The 14856-nt window shown below is 42.4% G+C and overlaps 1 protein-coding gene across 2 annotated transcripts in view; it reads right to left on the minus strand.

The window, feature by feature from the left end:
- pde3b (phosphodiesterase 3B) overlaps positions 1-11959 on the minus strand; it is a 149165-nt gene extending 137206 nt beyond the window's left edge. The window contains exon 1 of one of the 2 annotated variants that reach the window (XM_055649887.1): positions 10968-11959. In XM_055649887.1, the coding sequence (XP_055505862.1) occupies positions 10968-11861 (894 nt within the window). In that variant the 5' untranslated portion in view covers positions 11862-11959. The remainder of the gene's footprint in view (positions 1-10967) is intronic. The other variant, XM_055649886.1, reaches the window with a different exon arrangement.
- Positions 11960-14856: the final 2897 nt, after the last annotated feature.

Consider the following 14856-nt stretch of genomic DNA (forward strand, 5'->3'; position numbering starts at 1 on the left):
ATCAACAGATTAAATAGTTGCCACCTGAATAGACAATAGGTACAGGAGTAGGCCATTCAGCCCTTCGAGCCAGCACCGCCATTCAATGTAATCATGGCTGATTATCCCCAATCAGTACCCCGATCCTGCCTTCTCCCCATATCCTCTGACTCCGCTATCTTTAAGAGCCCTATCTAGCTCTCTCTTGAAAGTATCCAGAGAACCTGCCTCAACCGCCCTCTGAGGCAGAGAATTCCACAGACTCACAACTCTCTGTGAGAAAATGTGTTTCCTCTTCTCCGTTCTAAATAGCTTACCCCTTATTCTTAAACTGTTGGCCATCCATTATGATGCAGTTTTACTCAAGGGTAAGCTGGGTGGATGAGCAGTCCTCTCCCAGCAAGAAAGAAAAAACACAATACACAACAGAAATTCTACATAAAACATCCACCACAGTGGGACCAGCACTTCCCGCTGTGATGGAAGGCACAAAAGTTCAGTCAGTATTCCTCGTTCTGTGGACCCATGGTCAGGGCCCTGAACCCTCCGCAGTCGCCGCTACGGAAAGAACCCTCTGCAGTCGCCGCTACGCAGCCGCTAAAGAAATTACAAGAAATATTGTTTTAAAAGTGGAGAATTTGATAATTCTAAAATTATCAAATTTACAAAGACTGTAAGTGGCACCACCAATCATAGTCACTGAGCCCCAAACCTGCCGACAATATTGGAGGAAGGAGGATGTTGCTTCATGCATAAAATGGCATTTGAAAACAACATTATGTGATGGCTAGCACATAATTTACATTTTGATCATATTAACAAGCTGTGGGACATGAAGCAATTGGACTTACTGATGTACTGGAGAATGAATTGACGTTTACATAACTGAAGTTCTTTGTGGCCAATTATGAACTGAATTTAGCCAATATTGCATAATAGGACAAATAAAAAACAAGGAGTGAATGAAATAGAATTCAAATCAGGGCTTGTTCAAGGGATTTAAGTGTGGCTTTGTACTACTGCACAAAGAAAAGCTCAGTGGTACTTTATTGTCACATGTATCTAAGTGCAGCAAATTTATTTTTTTGCATGCAGTACAAGTGTTTAAAATGTTATTTTTAAGGAGGATAAAATCAAATTTAAGGAAACACTGTATACAGAAAGTAATTTGGAAGTAAAATTCATGAAAAATGTATTTGAAGTAGTCAGCACATCTTTTGGATTGGACCACAATTTTGGGAAACAACCGTTACAAACTGTTACAGGCCATCTCGGCCCTACAAGTCCGTGCCGAACAACTTTTTTTCCCTTAGTCCCACCTGCCTGCACTCATACCATAACCCTCCATTCCCTTCTCATCCATATGCCTATCCAATTTATTTTTAAATGATACCAACGAACCTGCCTCCACCACTTCCACTGGAAGCTCATTCCACACCACTACCACTCTCTGAGTAAAGAAGTTCCCACTCATGTTACCCCTAAACTTCTGTCCCTTAATTCTGAAGTCATGTCCTCTTGTTTGAATCTTCCCTATTCTCAAAGGGAAAAGCTTGTCCACATCAACTCTGTCTATCCCTCTCATCATTTTAAAGACCTCTATCAAGTCTCCCCTTAACCTTCTGCGCTCCAGAGAATAAAGACCTAACTTATTCAACCTTTCTCTGTGACTTAGTTGTTGAAACCCAGGTAACATTCTAGTAAATCTCCTCTGTACTCTCTCTATTTTGTTGACATCCTTCCTATAATTAGGCAACCAAAATTGTACACCATACTCCAGATTTGGTCTCACCAATGCCTTGTACAATTTTAACATTACATCCCAGCTTCTATACTCAATGGATTAGATAGAGCTCTAGTGGCTAGTGGAATCAAGGGATATGGGGAGAAGGCAGGCATGGGTTATTGATTGAGGACGATCAGCCATGATCACAATGAATGGCGGTGCTGGCTCGAAGGGCCGAATGGCCTCCGCCTGCACCTATTTTCTATGTTTCTATATTATGTAATTGAGTAGGGCTGCAAGGAAAAGCCTGGGAACTACAGAGCAGTAAGCTTGACGTCTGTGGTAGGCAAGTTCCTGGAGATGGTTCTGAAAGGATAAAATATACACGCATTTAAATAAACAGGAGCTGATTAGGGATAGTCAGCATGGTTTGTACGTGGGAGATTATGTCGTGCGAATTTGATTGAAGAGGTAACGGTTAACGAGGGCAAAGCCATCAGCGTTGTCTATATCGATTTCAGCAAGGTCTTTGATTAGGTTCCGCATGTTAGGCTGCTCGAAGGAAAATCACAGGGGATCCAGGGAGAGCTAGCTAACTGGATACAGAATGCGCTTTATGAAAGAAAGAGGGCGAGGATGGAAGGCAGTTTTTCAGACTGGAGGCCTGAGGTGGTGTGCCCGTTTGCGATTTATATCAACGATTTAGATGGGAACGTACAAGGCATGATTAGTAAGTATGCAGATGACAATAAAGTGGGTAGTATCGTAGATAGTAAAGATGGTTAGCAAAAATGACAGCAGGCACCTGATGAGCTGGGCGAGAGGGCTGAGAAATTGCTAATGGAGTTTAATGCAGATAAGTACGAGATGTTGCATTTTGAGAAGTCAAATCAGGATAGGACCTTCACAGTGAATGGCAGGGAGTGTTGTAGAGCAGCGAGATCTAGGAGTACAGGTACACAGCTCCCCGAAAGTGAACTATGTACTGTGTGTATTTTGGCAATGGTAGATAGGGTGGTCAAGAAGGCCTTTGGTACATTGGCCTTCATCAGTCAGGATATTGAGTACAGAAGTTAGGACATTATGTTACAATTGCACAATACGTCAGTGAGGCCACACAGAGTATTAGGCAACTTTTTTCCATGGAGGATGGTAGACATCTGGAATGAGCTGCCAGATGAAGAAGTAAAAGGCAGGTACAATAACAGTATTTAAAAGACACTTGGACAGGTACATAGATAGGAAACGGTTAGAGGGATATGGGCTAATTGCAGGCAAACGGGTCTAGCTTAGATGGGGCATCTTGTTAGGCATGGACGAGTTGAGCCAGAGGGCCCATTTCAATGCTGTATGACTCCATGACTAAATCAGATATTTCATTATTGCTTCATATCACTCTCCGTCCCGAGTGATTGCTAATACCGAAGATGATTAAATATGCTTCAAGGCTTAATGGTTTCCGGGTACAATAAACTGTATAATCGTTACAAAGATGTTACACAGTTTAAACAGATCAATGCTTTTTACCTAAAGGCAACAACATTTCTGATGAAAAAAAGTTAAGCATTTATACGCATTTATCAGAAATAGTATTTTAGTCCATTATGAGTTCATTCAGCTTGATAACAATAGAACCTCAAGTCAGAAGTCAAAGTTCAAGGTGACAACAGAATACGGGATATAAGCCAGCAGTTTAGCAGTGAACGCTATTGAAGTACTACTGTATTGACCGAGGATAATGCCTTAGAAGCACAGCGGGGCAGGCAACGCCCCTGGATCCAGATTATCCAGAGATCATGCCTGCCCTGCTGAGTTACTCCAGCATTTTGTGTCTATCTTCAGTGCAAACCAGCATCTGCAGTTCCTTCCTACACACATGCCTTAGTAGTTGTGTTGTTTTAACTGTAATTAAAAAATAGAAGTGAACATAAGTTAAATCAAGATTTTCAGTGTTTAGTCCAATATTCCTTGCCCAACCATCAACAAAAATATACAAACTGGTTATTCATATCATAACTAATTGCAATAAGTTATCCTATTAAATTGAGGAGCAGCAGGCAAAACTATATTTTCCAGTAATTTAGGAACCAATCTAACTTTGACAATCTTTCCAAACAAGTTTCCAGCTACTTATTAATTAGCATAATTCACATGCAGTTAAGCAATTTGCACTCTATTGGCTCTTCCAAACACATCCTGATTTGTCTCATAGTGCATCATCAAAATTTAGTAAACCCCAAATTATGTTCTTGTCTTCTATTTTGTAATGAAGACTCATTCACTTTCAACCTTATCCTTCATAATTTACATTATCCAAGCAATGCCTCCATTTTAAAATCTGTATCAAATGTTTTGACAGAGATTCTACCGATTTGCTTCAACTCTAGCTCAGGAACAATCTCCAGTTCTACATCCTCAAATACCCACCATAAAGAACTTTGGCTCCATCCACATCTCTGAAAAGTTAAGTTCTCCTACTGAATTTTTGGATATACTGCATTTCCTTATGACACCAAGGCCCAGCGTTACAAAAATTCCTTTCTGAAACAGTCTTTCCATTCTCTGGTTCACTTTAAAAATTACCTCTAGTCCAGCTTGTTTCATTTTTTTCTTTGTGCCACTAATTGTCAAATTTTGTTTGATAAGCACTGATAAAATGCCTGGTGTTGTCATCTTTTGAACCAGAGGCTGAAATACTGGTTAACATAAAATTATTTTTTAAATGACGAGAAACTCATTCCATTGGAGCCTCTCACAACAATAAATAATTAACTACTATTTCAATGGGTATAATCATCTACCAAGCTTTGAGACTTAGCATATAGACAAGTAACTTTGCAGAAATACATATTACAATGAGAGGCATATGTATACAAAGACGCTTCTAAATATTCAAAAACCTTTTGCTGGGACAAAGTGAATCATATCGATGATCTAGACGCTTCCAACGGCAGAGAACCCAGATGCCCAAAATTAGTGTTGTGAGGGTAACTCGCAAGTACACAAATACTCCAATTATTGCTAGATTGACAAGTAAGCATATCCTCTTGCTAGATGTGCCAAAATATGTCTGGCATGGAAGCTTCCTTCATCTCTATCACAATGGTGAGAAATAACTTAAGCTGAAGATGAGACACAAGGTACTGCAGATGCTGGTTTACAAAAATAAGTTCTGGAGTAGCTCAATGGGGGTTCGGACAACATCTCTTGAAGTCATGTCGCCTATCCATGTCTTCTACAGATGCTGCCTGACCGACTGAGTTGCTGCAGCACTTGCGGGGTTTTTTTTAAGTTCACGATTTCTGGTTTGATGTCGACCATTTAACATGTCCCACTTTCTTACATTAGGGTGATAACGAGAACGAGTTATGGTCATGTGAGCAGACAGCCAGTCCATTTGTAATGCTGTCCTTTTAATTTCAAACCGATTACTACTTTCAATGTACACTAGAACAGATATTCCAGGGAGTTGTTCTTGTTTCAATTAATGCTACTATTTCCCCATAATTTTATAACCAGGAAAGATATTCCTATTTTTAAAAAGGGTCTGAAGAAGGGTAACAACCCGAAACGTCACCTATTCCTTCGCTCCATAGATGCTGCCTCACCCGCTGAGTTTCTCCAGCATTTTTGTCTACCTCCTATTTTTTTAAAAAGATGCTACCCTATTTAAATACAAGTTGATGCTGCGTTCGATTAGTTATACTAGTCCTCAATGCGATATTTTATCTAAAATGCAGTTATCAGTTAAACGTAGATGTTAGTGCAAGCTTTCCACAGTACATAGAGTTGTTATCATCAATTGCTATCAGGTTTCAAGGACAGGAAACAACCTGCCTCATTTACAGCATATTGGGACTGCGATGATTACAATTTTTAGTCTGCTTTGCAGTGTAAATACAGTAATTTTTTTTACAATAATGCTAAAAGTTTTTGCAAAAATAAGCTAAGCAATTTGCCACAATTTTCAACTCATGTCAAATCTATTCCTCGCTATAAATTAATGAGTTATTTTACAAATTAATAAAGCATGCAATGCAATTTCTGAACTTGAATCCATCTCTTCATCTGCTTGCACAGAATGTTTTCATAAGCTGGCTCATCGATTACAAAGAACAATGAAGTGAACATTACATCAACAAATTAAAAATTAAACTCTAACACTTTAAAAATGAAGCATCAACAAGTTATCACTCAAACAATGCAGAAAACCTCCGAAAAAAATACCAAATCAGGTGAACCAATACTGATGAAATTCTACCTCATGAATACAATCTCATGAATTTTTACAAAATCAAAAGCAGCAATTCATACTGCAGCATGGAGCATAAAAGCACAGTGATTCAGTTATTAGACCAGTAATCCGGAGGCCTGGTTAATCACCTGGAGACTTTTCAATCCCAACATAGTAGCTATGGAATTTTAATTTAATGAATTAAATAATTGAAACAAAAAACAGTATAATTACTAGTGGCCATAGAGTATTCTGACTCGTGTAAACCCATTTGGTGCATTAATGTTCTTTAGGGTAAGAAATGTACACAGACTGTGGCCCTTACATATTTCTTAACCGTCTTCTAAAATGACCTCTCAAACCATTTAAAGAGAAATCAGGGCTGAGCAAAATGTGCTCAGGAATTGCCAAAATGTGCCGTTCCAAACACTTCTCTGGAATGGATATTAAAATTTAATAGTCACATCTTTGTGAAAAATATTGTAACAGGCTAAAAGAAAATACATGCTGAGTGAGGGAAAGAAAGTTTAAAGTTTGGTTGGAGATAGATCTTAAAAGGTTTTTTATTAAATGAGGTCTCGGGCACAGAGTTCTGAAGTTTAGGCAAAACCATAGCAGCTGAAAGCTCAATCATTGTGGACAAATGGAAATGGGATACACATAAAGCCAGGTGTCAAATGAATGTATCTTACAAGAGCTAAATGGAAAAAGGGAATATATGGAAGAAATAATTTAAAGTGAGACAGGGTGATCAATAAATAAATGTTAACAGAACACATCATCCAGCAACATGTCTATAACATATTTATCTCAAATGACAAGATTAAAACTCACTGCAGCCACGAGTTATCCAATCAATACCATTCATGTTGATATGTTTATTTTATTCCAGAGCAAGCCTCATAATTCCATTAAATGTAATTGCTTATGCATAAAATCTAAGCAATGAGATAAAAAATGATTAAACCTTAAATCCTGATTACTAGCCTCGACCCAAGGCTCTCATCGAGAGAGGCCATACAGAGTACTGTTTAAACAGAATGCAAAAAATTGGTGAACGAGAGAATTCAGTGCAGTAGGTGAAAGGAGGCGGTGACACAGAGCAACCTACCATGCAGTTTGGGAACTGCTCTGCCCAGGATAAGAAGGCTCTGCAGAGAGTAGTGCGTTCGGCCGAACGCACTATGGGAACTACACGTCCCCCTGCAGGAACTATACATCAGAAGGTGCAACTCCAGAGCCAAAAGCATCATGGGAGACCCCTTCCACCCCAGCAACGGACTGTTCCAGCTGCTACGGTCAGGCAAACGCCTCCGTTGCCATGCTGTGCGAATGGAGAGGATGAGAAGGAGTTTCTTCTCAGAGGACTGTAAACTCCTATCTCTCCAGGGACTAACTTTACTGTACCATTTTACTGTTGGTTGGTGTCTTTTTAAAAATGCTGATTTTTCTTTTTTCTTCCCTCCCTCCCACAAATATGTAATATGTGAATATGTGATTCTGTTCCATTCTGTTTGTAGTTTGTTTGTTTGTTTTTTGCACAATTAGCGAGCATTGCCACTTGTCATTTTGCTGCACATCTCGTATGTGACAAATAAACTTGACTTGACTTGTGCAACATTGGGAAGAGGTCATAATTCCTCAACATTTTCGCCTGATAGGCAAGTTTCACAGCATTTTTCTTTCTTGCTAAAACAGTAAGGACTGGGCACATAATGCTGAAATCCTCCAACAGTAAAATGCTCTGGTATACATCACTAAATACTGCAGAAGGTGATACTTTTTTGGGGAGTCCAAACAGGCCAATTCTGATGTTCCTAATTGACGATGCAGCACAAAGTAGGGGTAGCAAGGACAGAGCTACAATTTTGGGCATTTTAATGGTTAGGGGGAAGGCAGACATTTCTGTGGACAAAGGCACGAGTCTTTGCAAATTTGTTTCTTTCCACCACCTGAGTCAAGAACGTCACAGAGCAGCTTCAGGGCAGTCGGGGGATTAAAAAGTCAATTATTACAAAGAGCATATATGGAGAAGAGAATGTTATAGAAACATAGAAATTAGGTGCAGGAGTAGGCCATTCGGCCCTTCGAGCCTGCACCGCCATTTAATATGATCATGGCTGATCATCCAACTCAGTATCCCGTACCTGCCTTCTCTCCATACCCTCTGATCTCCTTGGCCACAAGGGCCACATCTAACTCCCTCTTAAATATAGCCAATGAACTGGCCTCAACTACCCTCTGTGGCAGAGAGTTCCAGAGATTCACCACTCTCTGTGTGAAAAAAGTTCTCCTCATCTCGGTTTTAAAGGATTTTCCCCTTATCCTTAAGCTGTGACCCCTTGTCCTGGCCCAACATCGGGAACAATCTTCCTGCATCTAGCCTGTCCAACCCCTTAAGAATTTTGTAAGTTATCTCTTAGAAAAGAAAGTAAAGAGTTGCCAGTGCCATTGTGAATGGGTTTAACCCAACTAAGTTGAACAAAGGCTAAAAAAAAAAAAGAACGTGTAGTTTGGAAGAACATAATTGTTTACATTTTAAATGCAAGAAGTCTTAGTAACAAAGATGATGAAGTTAGATTGTGGAAGCAACCCATATGAGACAAGGAATAATACTGGGTGTGGAGAATTAGCATTTTGAGGTGATAATTCAGTTCGATTTAGTTATGAAAAAGAATAAAGGCAGAAGCGAGAATGTTCTAAAATGAGGCATGGCTGAGAGGAATATTAAAAGGTGCAGAATGAAACTTAAAAAAGAAATGCTGAAGAAAGAATATATTGTCACACTGTATATTGCCAATAGCTGTGTATCAAAGAAAAACCCAGCATGTGTTATACATGTACATAGGGAAGGATAACAATGACAAAGGAAATTGGAAACCCAAAACTGTAATACAAGGTTCAATTTAGATGATGTGTATGTAATTTTACATGAATACTTTGCAGCTGTCTCAGTGTCAGACTGGAATGATAACGACACAGATGGAAGATGTTTCTTCTTAGTTTATCTTTTTAAATAATTAAAACGGTACGTGTACCTTTAAAAGTGGATAAATCACCTGGTCTGAATAAAATGTTTTCCAAGGAAATAGAATAAACCACCTATAAATTTACAGACATTTGGAATTTAGCTGATATGCCAAATATTGCTGTGGAAACCACTGGACAAATATTCTAGGGGCATAAATTATCATTTATAGACAACGAAGTAGATTGAACAAGGCAACATGGATTTATTAAGGTCATATCTAACTGACATGATCAAACATGGAAGTGCAAGCAATGAGGTTTGAAGAGTATGGTATATTAGGAGCTGTATATGTAGATTTTAGCCAGACATTTGATGAGATCTGACAAGGTAGTTCTTAAGTGTCACCAACCTGAAAGTTTAATTCTTTCTTTACAGGTTCTGCCACACCTGCTGGGTATTTTCATGTCGCAGATTAATCAGCAAAGTATAACCTCTTGGAATCGAAGGGAAAGTTTGATTCAAATTGATCGAGTGCAATAAAGCAAAGTAGTGGTCAACACTAATTTCAGGGAATTTGTAACTCTGCAGAACCCTACTTTCTGCAGTTGAATTCTACAGTGTTTAGTGCTTTTAAATATGGGGAACATGATTCGGCTGGTTGACAGTGTGGTTGAAAGTGCCCAAGAAATGTGAGGCTGCAGAAAAATATTCATGATCTGCCCATGTGGACACAAAACGTGGCAAATGGAATTTGGTGTAAAATACAGAGCATTAGGGTCAGAACAGTATAAAATACTAATTATGCTCATGGTTCAGGTTCTGTGTACTATTCTAGTCACCAGACTGCAGAAAGGCTGCCAAAGCACAACGGAGGTGTTAACAAAACTTTGGACGATTTTGCCAATTTAAGAAAGTGCTGCGGCTCTGATTATTTTCTTTGAAACAATTGAGACTAAAAGGCGATTTAATAGAAGATAAAACATGGGAATACAGTCTGTTAATTTGTGGGAAAATGGAGGGGAGAAATTTCACCCAAGAAGAGTGGAGGTCTAGAAACAATACCCAAAAAGACAGACACCTTAAAGAACAGCAGGATAAGCACAATGAGAATGAAGTACAAACAACACCGCTGCGCCATTTTCAGCTGACATGTTACAATTGGACAAACAGTCTTCTCCTGAACAATTTCTGCACTAATGATCACAAAACAAAATATCTTTGTACAAAAGATATTTCAATTACTTGGTTCATCAGTTTCAAAGCCCAAGTATTAATCAAATGAATCTTATGTACATAAATATGTAATTTATCATATTTAAGTAAAGAAGCAAGGATTTTCTAAAAAATAGTAACTAATACCTTCCACCCCTTCCATTCGCCTTTTCTTCAAACTAATTTGATCCTAAATGTTCAAAAAGACCTACATTTTGCTCTACAATGTTAGCTGCACATATCTAACGTGAAATTTAGACAACACGCTGTGTACATCACAGCAGGAAAAAAAACTGTTAACAGAAGTTAAAGCAATTGCCACAAGTAGGCAATGTGATTTTGGAAACTGAATACGTTTTCACAATCATAATGGATGGGTTCTGCAACAAATTGCAAGTGCTGTGCAAATTGCCTGGATTCGTTTAAACAATACGTTTTCGTGCTCATGAACTGTCAGAAAAGTTCGATTTCGTTTACTTCTATATTTTTGAAAACTTAATGGAATCTTTAATACCGTCAATCTTAATAACAATACGCTTTTGGAAAACATAATAAACTGTTGTCACTCAAAAGAGTATTTCCTGAACAAGATGATCCACAAAAGCGTTAATGATTCCCACACACGGCCGAGTAATTAAAGTGCAACCATATCTTGCAGCTTTCTATCACCAAACATGTTTGCAAGACAAATGGGCTAACAGGAACTCCTGACGATGACTTGAGGCAACACGGCCTAATTGCTGTTGTTTATGAGATGTTTACAAACACCGCGCCAACATTTACACTGCTTTCAAACTGAAAATACAGATCTTTCAAACAAAACATTGACTTGTGCAAAACGTTACCTGCTCTCTCGATATGCAAGGCAGAGACGTCCTCCGGGGCATCTTGCTACCACCGTAATAGTTGGTTGATGTTTCTCCCAAAGAGGCACAGCTCGACCTCCTGCGGGGTTTAATCACCGGTATCTTTTCTTCTGGGGCAGTCCTGCGACGGGTTTCCCGAGGAAACAAGTGATCGAAGTAGACGGCCACCACGGCGCCCAGCATGCCGACGCCACAGGCCAAGAGAGGTCGCAGGGCAGCAGGCAGGGCGAGCAGGCTGGTGATGGAGGCCAGGCGGACCACGCTGGAGAAGAGTAGGATCAGGACGCTCTGCTTCACTTTCAGAGTGGAGAGTAGTGTCAACAATCCCACGCAGCCGAGCACGGCGGCCGGGGCCAGCAACCTGCAGAGAAGCAGCCGCTCCTCGCCCAGCACCACCTGCACCACCACAAAGTCCCCGAGGTAGCAACATGGTGGCAGTGCCAGCAGCCACGCCGTGCTGCTGTCCCTCCGGCTCTTCCTCAGGTAGAACGTGAGCCAGAAGAAGGCGCAGCAGATGCTGAAGAGCGGGCTGAGCGAATGGAAGGCGGCGGCACAGGCCGCCTGCAGGCTGTGCAGCGACGACCATACGAGCTGGGAGTCGGGGCAGCGGCGGGCCAGCACAGAGAGTAACATCAGCGCCAGGGCCCCGCCGCCGCCGCCCAGCCCCAGCCCCAGCCAGCCCCAGCCGCAGCGGCAGCCGGCTGCCGGCAACCCGCGACGCGCCAAGCCCAGGCGCTGCCAGCTGCACCAGCGGCACACCGACAGCCCGCCGTCCGGCCGCAGCGGGCTCACGCAGCTCTTCACGTAGCCGTTGCGGCCGCTCTCCTCCGGCCTCTTGCCCGCCGCTGACTCCCCCTCCTCCCTCATCGCCATGTTGGAGGGCTCTCGTCGCCTATTGCGCACTCGGGTGTCTTCCACCTCCCCCTCCCTCCCTGTCACTGAGAGTGTGGAAGGGCCCCGCCTCCTCCTCCTCGCTGCTGCCGCCCCCACTCCCTCCCAGCCTGCCTGCCTCTCTGGGCCGGGCGGTGTGAGGGGGGGGGGGGGGGGGTAACGCAGACACTCGCTCGCTGTCTGGGGCTCGGGGCACGCGCGTCCACACACACACACACACCTCGCGCTCCGTGGATCCCCCTCCCCGCGCGCCCCCCAACCGCCACTCGACGCGTGCGTCAGCTGCTCCCGCCCAACCGCCACTCGACAAGAGAGTGCGCGCCCGGCTTCCCTTCCCTCCCTCCCTCCCACCCTCCGGTCCGCGAGATGGCGCACCAGCCCACCCACCCCCCAACCCCCCCAATCCCGCCCTGCCTGATCGCGCGCCCGACTCACTCCCGCCAGGCGGGCGTGCGCGCGCCCCGCTTACCTAGCGCCCCGACACCTGCGCGCGCCCCACATCACCCCCTCCCACAATGACAAACGAGCGCGTGCCATCAAACCCCCGCCCCGCGAGAGCGCGCCCACCACTCGCTCCGGCCGGGCGCGTGTCCGCGCCGAGGGCTCGGACCCCCACGGCCACCCGTGGCGAGCGGCAGCTGGAGCTCCATCCTTTGCGGCCGGTTTGAAATGTTTCTCTTGGTGAAATAAAGCTGCAAACGCTCTGTGCCTGGTGAGAGATTCTACCCCAGGCTCTGTCGATCTGACAGGACCAGACAAATATCTTCTGAGCAAAGCATCGAGTGGTGGAGCAACTGAGTGGGCGAGCAGCGTCTATGGAGGGAGGGAATGGACGGTCTATTTCTCAGCATGACCCGAGTCTTTCCATGGCCATTTGCTCCACAGATGCACACTTGTATGGGTACATGGATAGGAAAGGTTTAGAGGGATATGGGCCAAACGCAGGTAGGTGGGACTAGTTTATTTGGGGGATTTTGATCGTTAGGGGTCGGCATGGGCAAGTTGGGCCGAAAGGCCTGTTTCCCGCAGACTTCCTCCAGCACTTTATTTTTTATTGCTCCAGTTTCTAGCATCTACACTTCCCAAATGCATCGCCTGAATTTCATTTGGAAGTAGTCGAATGTCAATTATGCGTTTGCTTAAAAAAAAGAAGAAAAACAGCTCTATGAGTCTTTTTTTTAATGACGAGAACGAACTAACCTTCATTTATATAATCACCTTTTACATCTGGTGAAATTTCAGTGCGTGTCACGGCTTTTGAAATGTTGTCATTGGGTAGTGGCCAATTTACCCACAGCAAGCAGCTTCAATCAGCGACGATAGACGTGACCTGGTAATCTGCGTTGAACACTTCGCAAGGTCGGGAATAATGCCATGGAATATTTTAACTCCATCTGCCAAAGCATCTTACAGTCAATGCCCCCGATGTATTGTGTGGATAATGTCAAATGAAGAGTAACATGCTTTACAAACGTTTTAACCATGCCTTCGCGATTTCTGAATGTTGCAAAGAGCAATGAATGTAAACACAGAAGAAATGTAATAGATCGCAAAGTGGATGGGTCCGCGCCCGTTTCCTGGAGAATGTTTATTGTTGATTGCTGCCTCTAATTGTAAAACCTGTCAGGGAAAAATGACAACAATGTTCTAATGAATGAAAAATATCTTACTTTATTGTTCGATGGTTTTTAAACAGTGTTGTTATTATTAATAACAACATACTGTTTTTTTAAATTTTAAATTAACTCAACAGCACGTGTTGTAAAAATAATAAAAGTCGTGTCACAGATGAAAAAATAAACATTTAAAAAGAATTAAAGGAAAGGTCTGCCGTTGTCAATTGCAGGATTGAGTTTGCAGAAAGCTGCCAATAGCTTGCGTCAACGATTTGATCATGACAGGCCTCTGAATCGCTGTGTAAAGTGCTGCACGCTGTCATAACGATCGATCGCAGAGTGATTGTCAAACCTACAGTCAATCCTTATCAGTTATTTAGCAGAATAAAATATAAATTTTGCGCAAGCATATCACGGTAAAACACAGTAAAGCCACCAATGAGATGAGAAAAACATTTTTCACACAGAGAGTGATGAATCTCTGGAACTCTCTGCCACAGAGGGTAGTTGAGGCCAGTTCATTGGCTATATTTAAGAAGGTGTTAGATGTGGCCATTGTGACTAAAGGGATCAGGGGGTATGGAGAGAAGGCAGGTACGGGATACTGAGTTGGATGATCAGCCATGATCATATTGAATGGCGGTGCAGGCTCGAAGGGCCGAATGGCCTACTCCTGCACCTATTTTCCATGTATCTATAAAAGCCCGTAGTTGTTAGCACTACACTTCGGTATATTATGAAACTTCAAATGTTCAGTCCACAAATACCCCGATCTTTTTTTTTTCAATTCAATTTCAGTTACAAAGTGCTGGGGCTCAGCGCGTCAGACAGCATCTCTGGATAACAAGGATAGGCTCCGTTTCGGGTCTGGACCCTTCTTCAGACTTTGTTGTAAAGCAGCATCTGCAGTTTCTTATTTCTACAATTTAAGTTACAGGCTGGATCAACTGTCATTTTAATTTCCTATTTGTACATTTCGTATTTCGAAACATGCAACGTGTCAGTGAGGTTATTCTGGATTTTGCGATTTCTTACGGTCTGGGCAGTCCTTCGAAGAAATAAAGTGGAAAATCCATGCACCAAACTAAAACGACCCCCACCAATGCGAACAAATACCAATGTGGCCACTGTACCGTGGGCACAAACCAGTTCGGAGTATTTTTAAAGATTGAACGTTTTCAAATATTCGGTACTGCTCTCCGGAAAATTTGGATCAGTTTGTTAATTTAGTATTAGTTTTATTCAGCTTAGAGATACAACGTGGAAACAGGCCTTTCGACTCGCCGAGTCCACGCCGACCACCGATCACCCGTTCACACCAGTTCTGTTTCCCCACTTTCTCATCCACTCCCTACACACAT

The sequence above is a fragment of the Leucoraja erinacea genome, chromosome 18 (assembly GCF_028641065.1).
Source record: "Leucoraja erinacea ecotype New England chromosome 18, Leri_hhj_1, whole genome shotgun sequence".
NCBI lineage: Eukaryota > Metazoa > Chordata > Chondrichthyes > Rajiformes > Rajidae > Leucoraja > Leucoraja erinaceus.